The 19,504-nt window shown below is 34.9% G+C and overlaps 2 protein-coding genes and 1 non-coding gene across 9 annotated transcripts; 2 read left to right on the top strand and 1 right to left on the bottom strand.

Moving 5' to 3' along the window:
• Positions 1 to 113: 113 nt before the first annotated feature.
• Positions 114 to 13,343, bottom strand: LOC105829433 (serine-rich adhesin for platelets). Of its 6 annotated transcripts, none has more exons than XM_012668273.3 (18): positions 12,855 to 13,343; positions 11,692 to 11,888; positions 11,445 to 11,621; positions 11,229 to 11,365; positions 10,964 to 11,145; positions 10,737 to 10,867; positions 10,492 to 10,611; positions 10,086 to 10,379; positions 9,908 to 10,004; positions 9,525 to 9,600; positions 9,181 to 9,450; positions 8,888 to 9,070; positions 8,600 to 8,755; positions 8,329 to 8,465; positions 7,911 to 8,255; positions 6,120 to 7,830; positions 4,607 to 5,413; positions 114 to 1,287 (listed from the first exon to the last, which is right to left on the bottom strand). In XM_012668273.3, exons 1-18 carry the CDS (start codon positions 13,191 to 13,193, stop codon positions 995 to 997), a joined length of 5,652 nt encoding a protein of 1,883 aa, XP_012523727.2. In that variant the 5' UTR covers positions 13,194 to 13,343; the 3' UTR covers positions 114 to 994. The 6 variants fall into 6 exon arrangements, with proteins under 6 accessions (XP_012523727.2, XP_012523729.2, XP_012523730.2 ...); XM_012668275.3 differs by having other exon boundaries at positions 8,894 to 9,070; XM_012668276.3 differs by having other exon boundaries at positions 9,920 to 10,004.
• Positions 13,344 to 15,071: 1,728 nt separating this feature from the next.
• On the top strand, positions 15,072 to 15,153 carry Trnas-gcu. Its single transcript has one exon. It is a non-coding gene; the product is annotated as a tRNA-Ser (tRNA).
• A 409-nt stretch (positions 15,154 to 15,562) lies between these two features.
• On the top strand, positions 15,563 to 19,212 carry LOC105840930 (cuticle protein 16.5). Of its 2 annotated transcripts, XM_036284771.1 has the most exons (3): positions 15,563 to 16,676; positions 17,081 to 17,619; positions 18,078 to 19,212. In XM_036284771.1, the coding sequence occupies exons 2-3, from the start codon at positions 17,608 to 17,610 to the stop codon at positions 18,876 to 18,878; spliced, it is 813 nt and encodes a 270-aa protein (XP_036140664.1). In that variant the 5' UTR covers positions 15,563 to 16,676; positions 17,081 to 17,607; the 3' UTR covers positions 18,879 to 19,212. The 2 variants fall into 2 exon arrangements, with proteins under 2 accessions (XP_036140664.1, XP_012543474.1); XM_012688020.3 differs by having other exon boundaries at positions 15,563 to 17,619.
• Positions 19,213 to 19,504: the final 292 nt, after the last annotated feature.

Here is a 19,504-nt window from a genome sequence, read left to right as displayed (position 1 = left end):
TGTGTATGTGTGTGTGTGTGCGTACTAATATTCTCAATTCTTTTTCGCAGTATATATAGGAGAATAAAAGGTATACACATTTAAAAATAAGAAATTCATCTCACACGACTATAGTCCGGTTTACCGTATAAAAAGTACTTTAATTATAATACAATAAGAAACATTGCGACGTACATTTGTTGAATTATGTATATATAAACCTTCTCGGTGTGCGCCCTATGTTAGTATAGAGACTTATACGAGTATACAGGCTACTCCTACAAGAATGTAAATACAGAGACACATAAAGATGATACGCAGACGCTTTAAGTGAAGAAGAAACGCGCAACTACGTTTATTAAGGAAAAAAAGAAAAAAAAAGAACAATGTGTACGTCCATCTGTCATCACGCACATCTACATCTGTATGCTTTTACATCAAATTCTCTAACCCCTCGCCGATGCAAAACTTTGCAAAGCTGCAGACGCAGCATGTATCCTCTCGTGACAATTATTTTAACAATTTATCATAACTTTAACTTTACAACCCTAAGGGTCTTTACAATCATCTTTAAAATGCCGGCGAGATTGAATTTTTACAAATATCGTTGATCTCGTCCAAAATAACGCTTCGAAACGACGTCTTGCAAGAGAACTCATCGTTTCGTCATCATTTCGAAAGAAACTTATATCTATAATTACATTTAACGATACACATATACAATGATCATTATCGTCTAATCGTTATACGATCAATTCTGTCATTCAGAGTTCCGACCTTCGTTTTTTTCACTCTAATACATTAACATTTAAATATTTATATACGAAGGCATACATACTTGTCTTTCTGTAAAAACCCGGAATCGATGACGACAATAATATTGGCAAAGACTCGCAAATTGTTCGCAATACGATCGCGTTCTCAAACCACACGTCAAATCATCGAAAATGGCAGTAATCGCGTGCCAGGGCACACAGATGGTAACACAGAACTATTTAAATTATCATTATACAAATTAATTGGCCGCTATTACAGCAGCCGCTGCGGCCGTCGCCGCCGCTGCTGTCGCCGACGACGACGACGATGACGACGACGATGATGATGATGATGATGTTGACGAAGATGACGAGGATGATGACGACGACGATTTCTTCTTCAACACGATGTCCTTGATATTGAGGTTGACTTTTTCTTTGTGCAGCGGCGGCACCGATTGCAGGCAGAATCGCTTAAAGGCCTCCAGTTCGCGCTCATCATCGTCCATCTCCTCATCATTCTCGAGGTCTATATCTTTGGGCGTGAATACCTCTGTAAAAGACACGCTCTGAATACTGGATACACCGACAACCCGCCTGCGAGCGCGGCAATGATTAGCAAAATCTGCTGTGCATTACTTCTTTTTCTCTTGTCTACTGTGTGGGTATGGGTAGAAGTATAAAGAGATAAAAAGAAAAAAGCAGGACGATTGCGCCGACATATTGTATTGTAATGACTCAAATATCGTCCGGAAAATCATCGAGGCCTTCCGCCACTTGATTGGGAAGTTCAATGAAAAAAAACCATGGTAAATTCTTATTTTTACTATCCCAAATTTTATTCAATGGAATAAACTGGCAAAAACTGTAATAATGTCCAATATAACACTAAAAGATGTCTATACGACTTTATATACAAAGATATTTTTAATTACTAAATCATATTATCACTGTAGTTTAAAGAAAAATAAAATCGACCAATAATTAATAATAATGAAATCTTATAATAATAAAGTTTTTTATTTTAGTTATGAAATTCTAGATATGAAAAATACTTTTTCTAACTTTAACTAAAATTTAATTTAATTTTACTAAAATTAAAAAATTTTAGAGATATAAATGTTACAAAATTTTATATTAATTTTAATTTAAAAAATATAACAAAATTAAACATGTTTACCCGTATAGTCTGTTTCGCATTTACTTTCAAATCTTATACAATAAAAAATTTATTTGCTACTTTGATTCTTAAAATAATTACGAATTTTTGATTACAAAAATTTTTTATTACAAATTTTATTTTAAATAAAGTTTAAATTAAAAAAGCCTTTCCATTGATACTGCACTCTCTCGTTGTTTGCTACTTATCTTTTTAATAAAAAAGCATTTTTAGTAATATTAAAAAAACAATCAATTTTTTCCGATTTTTCGCGGAAAATATCGATTTTTATTATATGGACATTATCTACAAGAAATAAAAATTTGTCAATCCTACTCATCTACGCAGGAGGAACAATCAATACGAGTAACTGTGCTCTGTTTCGGATTGTTATGCTTATTACAATTGTTACCGTTCTTTCTCCTTCTTAATTTTTATTGCCGTTACAATTAATAAAACAGTGCTCAAAACTTTTTTCCAAAAAATTCTCCTAGGAATTCGTCTTTTCAAAATTTATTGCAAGGCAGTAAAATCATATGTTAAAAGGTAAAAAAGAAACAAAAAAAAGTGACCGTGAAGAGCGTGACTACTCATACTCGTGCAGCATTTCAGGAAACGTCTACTTCGATACAGGGGAAAAGAGAGTATAACATTTTAAAAAAGTAGCTTACTCTTTTATTTAAATGTTGTTAGCAGATTAAAAAACATCGTATACTATATCACATTCGTTTATCATTCATCACAATAAGATGACCCCTACATAGTCGATATAAATTTAGTCAAGCAGTTTTCCATTCATATTTTCGTTGATTGCATTTAAAACAGAAATTGAAAAAGATGAAAATGTCTGTTATAAAATAATCTGGTATTTTCACACACACACATGTACATACATACATATAATAGTAATGTTTTATTTGTATTTATTTTATTGTAACACATTTTTTAATCAATAAAAATAATTTTATATATGTATACATACGTATAATATATATATATATGTATGATATGTGTGTATTATAAAATTTACAATTATATATAGTTATTCCATGTCAAATCGATCTTCCTGACTAAAATTGCATTTAACTAAATGTAATCTATAGAGTATCAAAATTTAGATTAAAGCTTCTAGTTTTGATGCCGTTTGGCGATTTTGAAAAATATCAAATGTGATTTTGATTTAGAAAAATAATTTCGCAAAAATTACGTTGAAAATGGCTATTGTACTTTATCTGCAAGCAATATTGAAAATTTAAATAAGGAAATAATGAAGAAAAAATTAACTTTTTCTGTTTAAAATCGAAATCATTGATATTGATATTTTTAAATAAATAGCATCAAAAACTAAAAGCTTTAACCTAAATTTTAATATCTAACAGGTTGCACTTAATTAAATTATAAAACGTTTAATTAGCGTTTAAATAGCAAATTTGATTGGACTGAACTAGCGGGCACTAACGCACTACATTAAAACTACTGTGTACTAATCTAATCCAAATATGTACAAAAATAACATATCACATATTACATGTCTATACACTATTTACAGTATATGACGGTTTTAATGTGCATCAGTATTACACGTAGTGCGTCCAATCGAATTCACTATTAATTGGGTGATAGTCGATCTGAGATGAAATTACCTATATACATTTTGTTTTTGTATCATCATTATTTTTCATATAATAAAAAAATAATCGATACAATGTATATACTAATGTGCGAATAATTTTTTGATAATATCAATATAATTTAATGTTCATGTAAGACTGTGCAACAGATTCTACATTTAAGTAAAAAACGAAATAACAAGAACCTGAATAAACCCGGAACTTTCTATATAGTTATTTTATAAAATTCTAATTTAATTATAGAATATTCGGAATAATTAACCCAATATAATTACAAGTTTTTAATTTCGATTTTATCAAAATAGAGGTGCACGCAATGTAGTCACCCAATGAAATTATTTTCAGCATTCAATCCTTGATTTAAGATAATCTTGTATCGTGTACAGATTTCCTCCTTTTTTCATTATCATGCATTTTCATTATTACTCTTTCGTCCTGTCCATATTTGTGCGATATCTTATCGAGACGGCACTGCCTTGCGTTCGAGTGGAAAATAAAACAAATATCGGTAAAAATCCGCACTTAAATCCAGAAACAATCGATTACTTCGCACAACTTTCAAAAAAAGAAAAGAAAATGATTCAGAACAAATCTTGGATGAAAAACCATAACTAGAAAAAAATAAAGAAAAGATGAAGATCACTAATCGTTTGCCTTTTTTCCTTTTTAAAGAAAGAATTTCTTTCCTCAAGAAATTCGCGGAAGTTACTCTCAAGGGCATCTTTCTCTGTTTCTCACATTCTTTCTTTCATTTGAAAATACGGTTTCTCAAAAATCTCTCGACCTAGCAGACGAGAGCAAGCATCTTAACGCGGTGCAGTGCCTTCTCCTGATAAGCGAAAAAAACAAAAAGTTATCCTTAATGCGATGAACCTAGACGTCTGAGAAAGAGAGAGAGATACACATAGTGTGTATAGTAATTTTTTTCCTAAAAGAAAGACACAAAATCTAGCCGCTGCAAACGTGAAAAGCAACCGAAAAAGGATGCGTGCCTGTGATAATGTATAACGTGTGTTAAAGAAAACAAACAAAATGAAAGAAGCAGATTTACATGTTAAAGTTTGATTATTGTTGTTTCTCACCAACGAGGTCCAAGTCATCTCCACACTGTCCCGTGCCGCTTCCGCGTTTTTTCTTTTTCTTGCTCTTTCCGCTACCGCTACCGTTAACGCCACCACCACTGATGCCGCTGCCACCATTGGCCACTGAGGTGGCGTTTATTGTCGCCTCCTTTACCGAAGCATACTTGGCTGATGCTTGTCGTGCATCCTCCATGTTCGTTGCTTCGGATCTCACTTTCGTCAAGGTGACACTGGTACCCTTGAGATTGATACCGTTCTCCGGTATCGGTTGACCGTTCGTCATCTGGTTGATTTGCATATTGGCGAGCTCGGACAGAGACGACGCGCAATCCGGCTGCGCGCTGCTCAATCGGCTGCGTAATTCCGCCAAGCTAGATGATATGACGCCGTTCGCGTGTTTCACGCTCAGCTGACCACAATCAGTCGTCGTCGCTCTGCCTGCCGATGACGACAAATCGCCCTTGACTATGTAGTCCGGCTTAGGCGGTGACGTCAAACCCGCATTGATCGCTTGCTGCAAAGCTGGACTTCGAATTGTCACCATACCGTTCTCTGAAACCTTAATGATCGCAGCTTGCTGTGTCGGCGGCACTTTCATCGGTCCGAATGATGGATTCCTTATAGTCACCATATTCGTCCCAGGATTATGCAGTATCCTCGCTGGCTCGTCCATATGGTCATTCACAAATGTGTCGCTGTTTTGCACTGGTGTGGCTGCCGTGTTGCCCGAATTAGTTGAATTCTTATTTTTTTTCTTCTTCTTTTTACCGGTAACGGTATTTTGATGCTGCGAATCCTTCGACGAATCTGTTTTATGAAAAGAACAAAAAATCATTCATATAAATTATTAATAAAAATAAAACTAATTGACTAAAAGACAATTTTTATATTAAAAAGGGTGCGTTTAAAAACTTATAGTCTTTGGAGACAACTATAGTTCCAGTAAGCATTAATAAATTTTTAATTGTTTGAAATTTTTCATTGCTGCGGCAGATTTGCCATTAATATCACTTAAGAGTTTTAAATATTAAATTTCAGAAAGTACTTACAAAAATAATATAATCTAAATGGCATTGTTTGTACACATTAACTCACCAAAAATGTAAAATTCGAAAAATGATTAAACATACAACACTAATTTAGAATGATGTTTTTTCTATCACTGATTCTTTTTTAAAATCTCAAGAGTTATTCACCTAAAAATGTATGTAAATATGTATACTATATTTATTGCTGATCAATTATGACGTTTTGTATTATTAAAAAAAATAATCGAAAAAACATTTTTATTAGAGATATAATTTAAAATAAATTTATTAGAGATATAATTTAAAATAAAAAAAAATCCTGAGACAAATATTCCTTTTTCAATAAAATCCCTGATTTTCAAGATTAAAAAAATCCCCCCAAAACTTCAAAGTTTCCTGGTAATAAATTAAATATTAGATTCATTGTACTTCTGCTGCTGCTTCTCCTATTATCTCAGTTTATCTATATTAATTGAAAAACTTACCTTTCTCATTGTCTTTTGGCAGCAGATCTTGCTTGAGCTTGCCCGTGTCCACCACAATAACATTTCCACCTGCCTGTGGACTCGCATAGCTCGATTGAACGCCACTCATCGGGGCGGCAATAATGGTAGTTTGTTTGGGCGGATTCACTGGTTTGGGCAAAGGAGCAGTTTTGATTGGAAGCGGTTTTGGCGGCGCGTCAACTTTCGTGATCGTGATGCCCGGTGGCAACTTAAGATTTTCAATATTAATTTTGGAATTCGGCCCAATGTCCTTAAACTGACTACTAAGCGATGGCGAACTAACTCGTTCAGAACATGTATTTTGGACCTCCGCGGGCACACGTTGCTTACTGACGGTAGTTTGATTCGTTTTATTTATATTATTATTTTTTTGAGAATCGCTCTTATTTGATACATTCTTATTATTCGCATTGTTGTTATTATTTTTATTGCTCTTACTGGTGTTCAATTGCAAATTTTTATCTTGCTGTTGCTGTTGTTTCTTTGCTTTCTTATTAATCGTGGATTCATTTATAATCTGACTCTGCTGCTGCTTCTTCTGCGATACCGGTGTCTGAGGAGGAGTATTCGCTTTATTTTGCTTTTTGCTGGTCGCACTTTGTTGATTCTTACTTTTGTTTACTATATTTTGTTGCTGCAGCACATTTTCCTTATTTTCTGTATTTCTCTTTTCTCTCTTCGATTTGGAATTTTTGCCTTCATTGACGTTCTGCTGGACTTTTCTTTCTTCTGTCTGTTTACTATTTTTCGATTTGTCGCTACTTCCTTGTTGCTTCAAATTTTTACTGTCATTTGCTTTAGTTTGAGTCTGTTGCTTCGAATTATTTGACTGCTGTAACTTATTTCCCTGTTGTAAGGAATTATTGTTGTTAATCGCTTTAATTTTCTTCTTTTTTCCGTTGTTACTTTGGTTTTGTTCTTGTTCTGACTTATGAGGTTCCTTAGTCTGTCCATTCACCAATGTAAATAGCACCTTGTCCTCAGCCGGCGTTTGGCCTTTCAGAGTGATCGTGACTGTAGGTTCAGCGCTATTCGAATTTATCTCCCTCCTAATAGTAACTATTTGTGGTTGAGATTCGGTTTGTGCTGCATTTTCGGCTTCCTTTGCCTTTGCTTCTTCCAATTTTTTCATTTCTTTCTTCAATTTTTTTCGCTCCTTTTTCGTCAACTTTTTGTCGAGTAAATCGACGTCGGATAACTTATTATTCACATTATTAATCGAACTATTTTTTGTAATATTATTAATACTTGTTAGTGGCTTGCTACCTTTATTATTGCTCTCAACTTTTTCGTTTTTCACATTATTCTTACTCCCTTGGCTAGAATTCGTATTTCGTACGTCACACTTTTCTGCGCTATTAATAGTCTTATTTTTTGCATTTGAATTCATTGACGTCATCTTTATCTTGTTACTCAGATTAGTAATACTATTATTACCACAGTTACTATTACTACAAACGTCTTGCTTATCTTTTTTTCTATTATTTAACTGTTTTACCACGGGCAAAGATACTGATGGCGATGTTGGTAAAATAGAAACTTCCGGTAAATTACATTGAGGCAATAATCTTTGAGGCATGGGCTTTTGAGGATCAACAACAGTGATCGTCACTTCTGGTGTCTTTTTTTGTAATTCTATTAATTTTTGTTTCTCTGCTTCTTGTCTGTCCTTTTTTAATTTTTCTTCGAGCTATAAAAAAATCAACCTAATTATTATAGTCTACATAAAATTAAATATAGCACACAAGCATAATTTATAATTAAACAAACCTTTCGTTGTTTCTGCCTTGCTTTCTTCTCGGCCTTTTTGTTGTCTTTTTTCCCACTTTGATTACCTTCAATAAATTCTAATAATTCTTCTAAATCTCGCTGATCTCGTTGTTGATCATACTGAATTGTGGGCGTCGTCGAAATTGGAGTATTTGATCTGACAATCGAATTTGTCACGGGTTTGGATTCGGAGTTGACGTTAGAAATCGACGATTGCGACGGACTTTTCTGCGGGCTACATCCAGATGTAACAGTCTTGCATTTTTTAGCTTTTTTCTTCGTCAGAAGTTGCCGTAGCCGTTCCCGCATTTCCTTATAGTTTCGACTCACTGGCGCGACCGATGGCTAGAAATAATGTATTCGTTAATACTCATCGTTTCTTCCAAGTAAATCTAATTTCTTTAAAGATCATACTTACCATCCCATGACCAAAAACCTCACAGTAGCAACAGTCGCAATGTCTCATGTTGGTATCTCTTTGTGCGGAGCTGCTAGTTGAGCATGAGTCTCCCTGACTGCTCCCTGAATCCGAACAGTCCCCATCTCCTGAACTTACTGAAATAAATTAGATTAAAGTATATATAACGTAATACATAAATAATAGATATAACTTTGATGTGTGTGTATATATATATATATATGTGTGTGTGTGTGTGTGTGTGTGTGTGTGTGTATTTTTTTTTACTAACAATCGTTACAAGACATTCTCTTGATATGTTCGACGTTGGCTTGCTTGTGGCACGCATGCGGTGTATGATTAAGTGGACGAAGTCTGGGGTGAGAACACGGACCTGTGTTTTTCGTCAGATCTGGTAGCGGTCCGTGAGCGTGCGAATGAGTGTTACCTGGAGTCGCGTGAAGAAAAGATGTATGTGAAAACATGCGCACGTAATAAAAATGACAAAGTCGCACAGAAAAGAGATTTGTGATGACGACGATGACGCCGACACAATCTCTAGGAACGACTCATTACTTACACCTACCCTGATGCATGCTGTGATTATGAGTTTGCGTTGTAGAATGTCTCGTTTGTGTTTGGGCGGATTGTGTGGAACCAGCTTTTACAGCAGGTTTCTGATTCGATTCTGGATTAGTCTTTACAATAGAAGTCGGTGACGTCGCTTTAGGACGGCCATTCGCCACAATCGTTTCAGGTATAGCTGTTTTTTATAGAGAAATATTATATTATTTAAACAAAAGCTTTAATTGAATAGCTAAATTAAATAACAAATTAAGTAACAATCCAATAGAGACATTTTATATCGCTCACATTTAGGCAGGCAAGGACATTTTCCATCCCACTTGCGTCTCGAATTGAGCAAACATGGACAGGGCGGACTTTCTAGAATTTCTTTCTTTCTCTCCGCTATTTCTTGCGCATGTTGATAAACACACAGACAAGTATCCGATTCGGCCGTCTTCGAACCGGTATATTTGTGCAAAGCGTCCCGCATGTCCAATTCTTTTTTTTTTCTGTCCTCACCATTTGAATTATCTAATTTCTTTTTAACTTGATTTATTGTACAATTTGTAGGTATTTCTGTAAATATTTATTGCTGTTTTATTTCTCTAAGACACTTCCTTCATTGTTAATTTTTTGTTATTCAATATTACCTGGAAATCCATTACTAAGAGATGAAAATGAATTTGCCTCGACCTTCTCAATAGTTTCGTTTTTATATTGTATATCCTGCAGAAAAAAAGTATATGGTATTTATTAATGTAAATTACTTTCAAGAAAAGTTTTTACAAGGCATAATATATAAATCATAATCTAAAAAGATATAGCCATTATTTTTATTTTGAATAAGTTTATATGCTGACGTTTATAAAGTAACGTAAGAAACACAACATTAAATAAATAATGTATTTTTATTTTGTTCTATTTTAATATATTTTAATATATTTGGAAAAAAATATTAAAGTTAAAAATGAAAAATAAAACAATCGTTGTTTTACAACAATTAATAAATCGTTAAGATTTGAATTTTTTTTACCATACAACTTACTCCAATTTCATTGCATGTAGAATATTCACACGCTTTTCCATTCTCAAGTCCGTTCTCCGTATCGCCGGAGTCATCACTGTGAGACCTAAAATAAATCAGACCATTAACATATATACTAAAACAATAAATAAAAATTAAAATATACTTTCTTCAAACATCTACATACCTCACTGATCTGATGGCGTATTGCGCCAATTGACACGTTGTACGTGTGTAATCATAACAATTAGAATCACCTTGTCCAGTGACATCTGCTTCAGTGGCAGTCAATGCCCCGGCTATGTCCGCTAATTTTTGATGCTGAGCTTTATTCCAATCGTCTAACAATATTTGAACTATCTCTATACTCGATGGCATAGAATCCGAATTAAAATCTAATACTGGATTTAAAGGAGGACTGTCATTTCCAGATGTATGCGCGATGAGCGACGAAAACTGTCCATGAATCTCTTGCATTTCACTGAAATATTGATCGCAATAGATTAGAAAGAGAAAATTACAAAAAAGAAATTTTATCAGAATTGTATATATATAACACAAACACATATGTATGTATATGTATGTATTCTTACTTTCCAATATCAGATGTTTTATTCAACATACTGCGCTCCATAAATTTACGTGTTGCTGTAAACAATTCCCAAGCTTCTCTAATTTGTCTAAGTCTTGCCATACGAACAGCTTGTTCTGCACTAAAATCATACTTCGTTTATAAAATCCTATTTTTCAATCTAGTCAACTCCATCAAATTGTTTAAAAATTATTTTAAACAGCAAAAGGAGTTATTAAATTTTGAAAAGCATGTTCTTTCGCTTACTTATATTTATCCATCCATGATTCAGTCTCAGGCCATAAATTACCAATCCTAGTCATCTCATCATCAAAAGATAAATATCTATGAACAAGAGCTTGATATTTGGAGCCCTTCAATGGTAGAAGTTTCCTCAGCTTAAAAAAAAAAAGAAAACAAATCCAGAAATGTTTAAATTCAAAATTACAAACGCCATTAGATATTTTTCTCAGAAAAATATAATTTAATTTTACCTGGCCAATAAACGTAGGTAAATTGTTTTGCACTAATGCGTCATTATATACATAAATCTGGTATAATTTTTTGATAAAGCAATCCCACGTTAAATTAAAATTGAGGCACTTTTTTAATGGTTTTACTAATTCAGAAATTAAAATCGCCGTTGATACAAGGGCATCATAGTCATTCAAAAGACCTGTAAAAGGCACAGATAAATTTTATATCTTATCCTATAGTAAACATTTCGAAATTTCTGTTTATGAAAAGTAGAATATTAACCAGTGAGAAAAATTTCAGCTAAATTCACACTATGATCATGTAGAAGAGCAAACAAACGGATTTTTACTTCTATCACAAACTCTTGCGCCTGGCTCACTAATCTCATAAACAGTTGATGGGAATCTCTTTTGCATAATCTATAACAAAAGACATATTGCATAACAGTTTGTTTTACAATAATGATGCAAAGAATTTCCACACGTAGAAGTTTCTTACTGGATAACAGTCTCATGCATATCGGAAGGAAATTTGTCACGATGAGAAGACTGCAGGGAATCAAATATATGAGTCGTTTCTAGAGCGACATTAAAGTCAGTACGTATGTACTGCCGCAATTCCGTCCACAGATTTTGAAAGTTCATAGCCTTTTGCAGCTCATCTCTAAACATGTCTCTGCACATAGACATTATCAATTAATATTACGCATTCTTCTTTCTCAAAAATCTAACTGTTGTCTTTTTACCGTTTAGCTTTGTAATCAGCTGTGCTATCACACGAACACGATTCTTTTCCGAAACGTGACTGACTATCTATAGCTGCCGCAGAGGAGTACAATTTGGCGAGTGCATCACTGTTTCGAGACGACTTACGACGATCCTCATCAGCCGCCCTTGCGCCTCTGATAAACGCATCAATCACACGCTGATCAGTTGTCCCACACTACAAATAAAGTATTTAACATTATAAATAAAGTAGTAAACTTATTAATAATGGTATAAAGGCTGATATATTTTTATTCATTAAATGATGAGTTGCATATGTGCAAATATAACTTTTATACAACAAAATTGCAATAGATTTATTTTATTTTATTTATGAAATCAATTGAATATTGTATTAATAGTTTGAGAGAATATTGAAAAATTTCTATTGTGAAAATACTTAATCAAAAGATTATTAAATAGACTAATCTTGTATGTGTCTCTGCATGACACTATAAAAATATATATATATATATCAAGAATGTGTCATCATCTAAAGGTTGTGATTAGCAATGTTATCACATTATTTTAACCTTGCTGTTCATTGAATGTAAAACAGGAATGTATTGTTTTGAAAATAATATAATAATAATGTGATATATACTTTTGTTGTGTAAACAAGACAGATTTCTTTATCAGCACAAGTTTTATTTTGTCAACTTTTTCTTTGGAGTCATTTAAATCACTTATCTTTAAAACAGTAATGATTGATACATGATTTCTGAGCTCGCTGCAACTCTGATTCCAAAATAAATAACACAAAAAAATTGCTGTACAACACGAACAAATATCTATATGCATTACAATATTAAAATTATAATTGAATATAAAATTCTTCATATTTAATTATCATTATCACATTTTTTACTTTACTTCGTATTATTAACAAAGTTATAACAATATATAGGATTATAATATTGATAGCATATTTTTTTTATAATAGATTTTCAAGAAAAAAAAGAAGTCTCCGTATTCTCCTAAACTAAGTCTATGATCAAGTTTTTTAATAAAAGATGATTACAGTGAAATCTCTTCGCAGATTTCAAACTGCGGCGAAAAGTATACAAAAATCTCATTGAAATTGAATCATTCGACCACATTGCCGACATTTGCGTCGAAATTGGCAAAAACGGAGACGACATACCCCGGTGGGATCATAATCTGTGACCGTGGGGAACACATTTTCGTGGTCGTTCGGCGCGTCCGTATCCCGGTGTGTCCACGTTGCGGACTCATTCCGATTGGCGACACCGATGGAATCCTGGTTACAGCATCGTTCCGTCGCAATCGCCGTTGGACCGTCACACTCGTCACCCATTGCTCCGGCTATGCCGTCGCTTTCCCCAGTGATAGTAGTGACAGTGGTGGCGGTGGTGATGATAGTGGTGGTAGTGGTGGCGGTGGCGGTGGCGATGGCGGCGGCGGCGGCGGCGGCGGCGGTACTCTCCTCGCGTCGACCGTCCTCGCCGTCGCTGCCGCTCATGACAATATCGCTACACGGCCGTTCCGATGGCACACGCGTCACGACGCACCGTACTCCGCAGATAATGGCCACGGAATCGATGCGCAAACTGTATCACGGCTTTTAACCGCGGAACCGCGTAAACACCACAGCTCACACACTCGGCTCGACACTCGCAACTCGCCACAACTCGCAACCCCTTTCTCAATATGGCGTCTCGCGTGCGACCGTCCTATCTACGCAACCGCGACATCGACCATGTGATATGGTGGCGTAACACCACGGCAAAGTTTAAAACTACAAGTCCTTTGGATATTATTGGCAGTCGGTAAAGTAAGTCGCCTCGAAATTATAATAGAGATTTTTTTATTTTGTACTCTATGGATAACAGGATTGAACATTTTGAACTTTTTCCCCTCTATCTTCTTCCTTGTTTGTCGCGAAAGAAGAGCAGGATTCCTCGCGCGTCACTGTACATGGTGCACTTGTGCATCGTGTTGTACATCATATTGCTTGTATGTATTTTATATATATTTATAAGAAATTTACGTGAAGAGCGTATTATGTTTATAACGCAGGCATAACGAGGTTTCACTTGCACGCATTGCATGCTTCTCTCACATCGGAGTGAAACACCCCACGACCAGAGCTGCCAGATTTTGCCGGGTTGCCCGGCACGGTAGGCCGACGCATGCGCTTACGAGTTGAAATACAGTAACGTATCACAAATCTGTAGACTCTTGTGACTACACACTCAGGTGTGCGTGGATAAGTAGAGAGTAGAATGTTCACATAATGATAAAAAATACACATTTTTCTGTAATTAAGAAAAATATTTTATTTGGCAAAAATACTACTGAGATATCCTCTGTACTGAGAGTACTGGGCCCGCCAAAATTAAGCGCCCATAATACACATAACTGTATTTGCCATCCATTACACATGCGCGGCTTGACCCATGGCGGGGGGTCTGGCAGCACTGCCCACGACCGCGTTTTTCTTTCTATCACAAAAGAGAAAAATGCAAAATATATCGAATCACGTTCCTATGATTCGATTCGGCGCTCCGCGTCTCTCGACATTTCTGACATAAGAATGAGCAAATAAGTCTGTAATTAAAAATAAGAGGTTCCCTTCGGGGTTAGATGTTTCTCGCCAGAGTCGTCTCCCTCTCAAGTAACAACAACCAGTGACGACAAACACGAAGCGATTCAATGTAAAGATATTTCGTGTGCAGATTCACTACATTTGCTGATATTAACAAAACTACGTTGTAAAATCACATATCATATATATATATATATATATAAATATATATATAAATATATATATATATATATATATATATATATATATATATATAAAATCACATATCATATATATATATATATATGATATGTGATTTTACAACGTAGTTTTGTTAATATCAGCAAATGTAGTGAATATATATATATATATATATATATATATATATATATATATACATTTAAAGGAATTTAAATAAATAGTATTTTTTAATTTAAATTTATGATTAATAAATATTTTCTTTTGACTGATGTGTTTGTCGAATTTTGTATAAAAGATTCGACGCACGATATCATGATATTTGCAGATATTAACAAAACCGCGTTGGGAAATTGCGTTATTTAATTCAATAAAAATAAAAGTGATTTTTGATATTTTTTTTATAACACGTCAGCTGATTGCCCGGAATCACTTGTTGAAATGTACACGCTACGAGATACACTTGCAGATCTGCAGACCAATATTAATATATTTTACACCGGAGAGTAGAGTTTTTATTACTCAGATCTTATGTAATTTATGAAAGTTACAGAGCAATGGAATTATATGAGAAGCTATGACTTACTACAAACATATTGATATCTCAGTTCGAGCGACGAGGTGGCCGAGTGGTTAAGGCGTTGGACTGCTAATCCAATGTGCTCTGCACGCGTGGGTTCGAATCCCATCCTCGTCGTCATATTTTTTTACTCAAATTTAGGGTGCATTTGCTTTAAGGTTTATCAGCGTTTATAACCATTATTTGTTCTTGTTTAATATTTTATAAACAATGAAAATGAGTGCTTAAAGCATTACGAGCGATTAAGACAAACGCAATCTAAATGTTACATAAAACTATATCTAAAATAATCGGCATAAACATAACTGTATACATAAACAATCAAAACTTTATAATAAATAAAGTAATTCGATAAATTTTTGCTTTTCTATTGTAAAAATCTCATTATAAAATTCTAATAAAATTTTTTCAAGTTCCTTGTATTTTAAATTTATATATATTTTTCAAATAATTTTTTCCAAATTTTACAAGTTTTCTTCATAAATTATAAACTAAGAAATTTTTTACTTATATAAAAGAATTTTTAAAGATTTTTTTCTCAATACTTTTGAAGAATGTTCCAAATTGTAAACCAAAATTTAAGGAATTTTCTAAAAATTATAAAACTATTCAAAAATTCTAAAAAAATATTTCAAGAATTCTAAAACAAATTTATATCAAGTAGAAGTGTTGTTTATACGTAAATTATACCAATTCATTCAGGCACGTTTAAAGTGCTCTTGTAAATTAATCACGTAAGAGATTCTGTCAATGATAACTCGTTTATAAGTTACTTCACAGTCATTATTAAATCACTTACAAGTCATTATCAAATATATATGTATATATGTACATATATACAGAGACATATTATATATAACAATGAGAACATTAAACTGCTTCATATAAAATATTTTTATATTTTTGTAGGAATTCAAGTTTTAGTGACGTTACCTTTATAGAAAATAACCAATTTTTAGGATGATATTGGGTCACGGACGGAAAGACGGACAAATATATAATCTCCGAGCGGTGTACTTTTACAAAGGAAAAAATTCGACAACTTATGTGAAGGGGTACGCCTGTCCGTGACCTAGCACCATCACCTAAAGCGCAGTGGTGATCAACTTTATGACAAAAAGCCAATCGCATCGATATCTTAATCATTTATTTTCTCATTCCATTTATCATTCATTAATTTTAATTTGTCCCCTGACATAACCGCACCGATACTGTCTGTGTATTTTCGAAGAAGAGAGATTAAGTTCTTTTGCAAATTTATTAAAAATTTTTCATTTGTTCAACATTTTTAATTTAAGATTAGTCGCGCTCATTTGATTTGATTAGATAATGCTCGATCCTTAAAATTGTCAAAGAGCGAATTTACAACACGAGACTCGCTTTGCTTCACTTTAATTTATAACGGAAACAATCGTTTTCTCAAAAAGTATACGACATATAATTCGAGTTCAAATTAAAATCTACATAATTCTCAACACTGCGAAATTGCCCACGGGCAATCACGCCCATATTTTTTGTATCTAATAACATAACAAGAGCAAAAAGTATTACGTATCTTCGCTGTTACACATATGACATCGCTTATGCCGATACGAAAACTTGGAGAAAGTGCGGCCTTGGCGAGTCAGTACAATATCATGGTGAGTTTATATAAATGTATCATATTACGTAAGGAGAGACTTGCAAAGCGATACATGAAAATCGCACCACCTTATAGGTTCCTTTTTTTCAAACGAATTAGATTAATCTCATGTTGCGTATTTATATATAATATTAAAACAACATGCAGCAGTAATTAACTTTAATCTCACTTTTTATTTTCTTAATAATAATTTGATAAAAGAAGTTAAAATAAGATTAAAGTTAATTTATATTTATAGAAATAAATATAAGAGATAAACAATCATCCAATTGTAGCAATTATATCCAAAACAGTTTAAGATTTACGTAACTCATAAAAAATATCATAATGTCTGCACTCAGTGCAAGAAAAAGTTATTGATTGCATACAGGATTTAATTATGTGAGTATTTATATTTTTTAGCGCAAGAAAGATATTCTAATATTTCACTTATTACGACTAAAATTATTCAGAGAAACACATGGAGAAACGACAATAACAGAATCGATGATGAAACCGAAAGTACAAGTGCATCACCAGTGTGTTACCAGTGTGTGTTTATCTTATTTGTTAACACTGTATATTGGTCGGATTATCAAGAATGAAGAGTAATTATTGGCAATGTCGTACCTTCGAGATATTTTTTAATAAACCGTGTAATTTAGATCCGCGATCTGAATTTTTCGTAGAGAGCCACGCCCGCAATTCGTTCGTATTTCCCCTCGAGCGACTATTTTACCTCTCCTTTCGCATGCTCCTTTCTTAATGATTTCCCACAAAGAAGTCCCATATACATCTCCCTCTCCCATCGACCATGCCCAATCACCTCGAGCAAGGTAGGTGCCCAAAATTCGATTGAACCCCCTACAACTTTACCTGCATATAAATAGTGGCAGACGGCTGCCCATTTCGGCAGAAACCCAGTAGTTGTTCCACTTCAAACAAGCAAAATGGTATTCAAGGTAAGCATGTTAATTTCGGAAAATTATTTCTGTATTTAGCATCAAGCGCAAAAAATGCAAATTTAAAAATTTGAGCAATAGCATTTTGTGTAAAAAAAATACAGAAATAAAAGTTTACGAAAAAACTTCACAATTCATATATTGATCACATATTAATTAAAGCATCTATTTCGTATACTCTGCATTCATTTATACTTATCATAATTTTACACAGATCTGATATTTATATATAAGATATTTTTATAGTTACTATTTTATTTTAGAGTAAAATAAAATAGGCAAGTAAATAAATTCTGATTTTTTATTATGTTGCAATTGAGCAATATTATTTCTTTAAAAGTTAAACCTGTAAATAAAGTAGCACAAAATACATTCATTAAATTTCCTTCGTTTTCACATTTATATTTGATACATTAAATTTGATGTGTCCTGAATAATCGCTCGTAATTCCTCTGTAGTTGGTATTACTCGCAGCCTTCGTTGCGGCAGCAAGTGCCGGTGGGCCAGCAGCCTACGACATCGGCACGGTGTCCGCCGACCTCGGCAGCATCGGTTACAGCCAGGAATCGACGCAGAAGGGTTACGCTGGTCAGAACGTGGTGTCGACGTACAGTCGCGCGGAGGATTCCGCGCACTCGTCGGTACGCGTGAGCAACAGCCACGTGAGCAACGACGCCCTGCTGGGGCATCCCGCGATCGGCTACGGCTATGCCGCGCCAGCCTTGGCCAAGCCCCTGATCGCCGCGCAGCCGGTGATCGCCAAAGCAGCTTACGCCGCCGCCGCGCCGGCCTTGGCGACGTACGCCACTCACCCTGCCCCGGTACTCGCCAAAACCGCGTACGCTGCACCCGCTTACAGCTACGCCGCCGCCGCCGCCGCACCAGCTTACGGATACGCCGCCGCACCCGCTTACGGATACGCCGCCGCGCCCGCGCCGATCTTGGCCGCGAAGGCGGCCTACGCCGCACCCGCTGCCTACGGCTACGCCAGCCCGCTCCTGACCAAGACCTACGGTTACGCCGCCCCGGCCCCGCTCCCGCTCATTGCTAAGACCGCCGCGTACACCACCTACGCCGCACCGGCGGCAACTCCCCTCGTCGCCAAGGCCGCTTACGCCGCTCCCCTCGTCGCCAAGACTTATTCCCCCGCGCCGCTCATCGCCAAGACCTATGCCGCCCCTTACTCGTACGAAACGGCCGTCGCACCCGTGGTCGCACACGCCACCTTCAGCGGCTTCGGCACTAGCTATGCCTGGTAAACGCGATTTCGAAAAGACATATCATTCTCGCCACGACCGCCTCGATAGTTATCGTATTTTCCCCACTGGTACACGCGAAACATTTTCTACGTAGATGTGTATATAATATATTTATATTATATAATTTTTTTATATTTATATCTCTCACATTTTATACACGTACATATTCTACCCTATTCTATCTTCAACGGAAACAAAAAAATCTTCAACAGAATTCCTCACACAAAACTTTCACGTAAAACATATTTCTTAAAATACCTACATTTTTATATATTAGCCAATAGGAATCGTGCTGTATTAGAATATTAATAAAACGAATTTGTTAACACACAAAACACCTTTACTTTTTTAATTTACGCATGGTTTCTCACACGAATAAGCAGACGGTTTAATTAAGCAATGGAAAGTGATTTTTCGATTAGTATCCTTTTTTATGAAATCGACACAAGTAGTTTTGTTTTATTTTCCCATTTATATATTCTTTATCTATATGAATATCATTAATCCGGGATGTATATACAGGAAAAAGCCACACACGATTGAGCAGCGAGCACAAAAGGCTAGGAAATAAAACTAGCTGAAAACATTCGGAGTATAAGAGAATGAACGTGTCGCCTAATTTTCAA

This window comes from Monomorium pharaonis, chromosome 1, assembly GCF_013373865.1.
Source record: "Monomorium pharaonis isolate MP-MQ-018 chromosome 1, ASM1337386v2, whole genome shotgun sequence".
Taxonomy (NCBI): Eukaryota; Metazoa; Arthropoda; class Insecta; order Hymenoptera; family Formicidae; genus Monomorium; species Monomorium pharaonis.
Note: the sequence above shows the minus strand (reverse complement) of the source record. Positions and strands in the feature narration are given on the sequence as shown.

Excerpts from the sequence above, each read along its gene's own strand:
- LOC105829433 (XM_012668273.3), bottom strand. The coding sequence starts at position 13,193 with ATGAGCGGCAGCGACGGCGAGGACGGTCGACGCGAGGAGAGTACCGCC. Across the intron at positions 10,005-10,085 it reads TACGCCATCAGATCAGTGAG|GTCTCACAGTGATGACTCCG; the intron begins GTATGTAGATGT and ends GATTTATTTTAG. Across the intron at positions 9,071-9,180 it reads ATGTCCTTGCCTGCCTAAAT|CTATACCTGAAACGATTGTG; the intron begins GTGAGCGATATA and ends TATAAAAAACAG.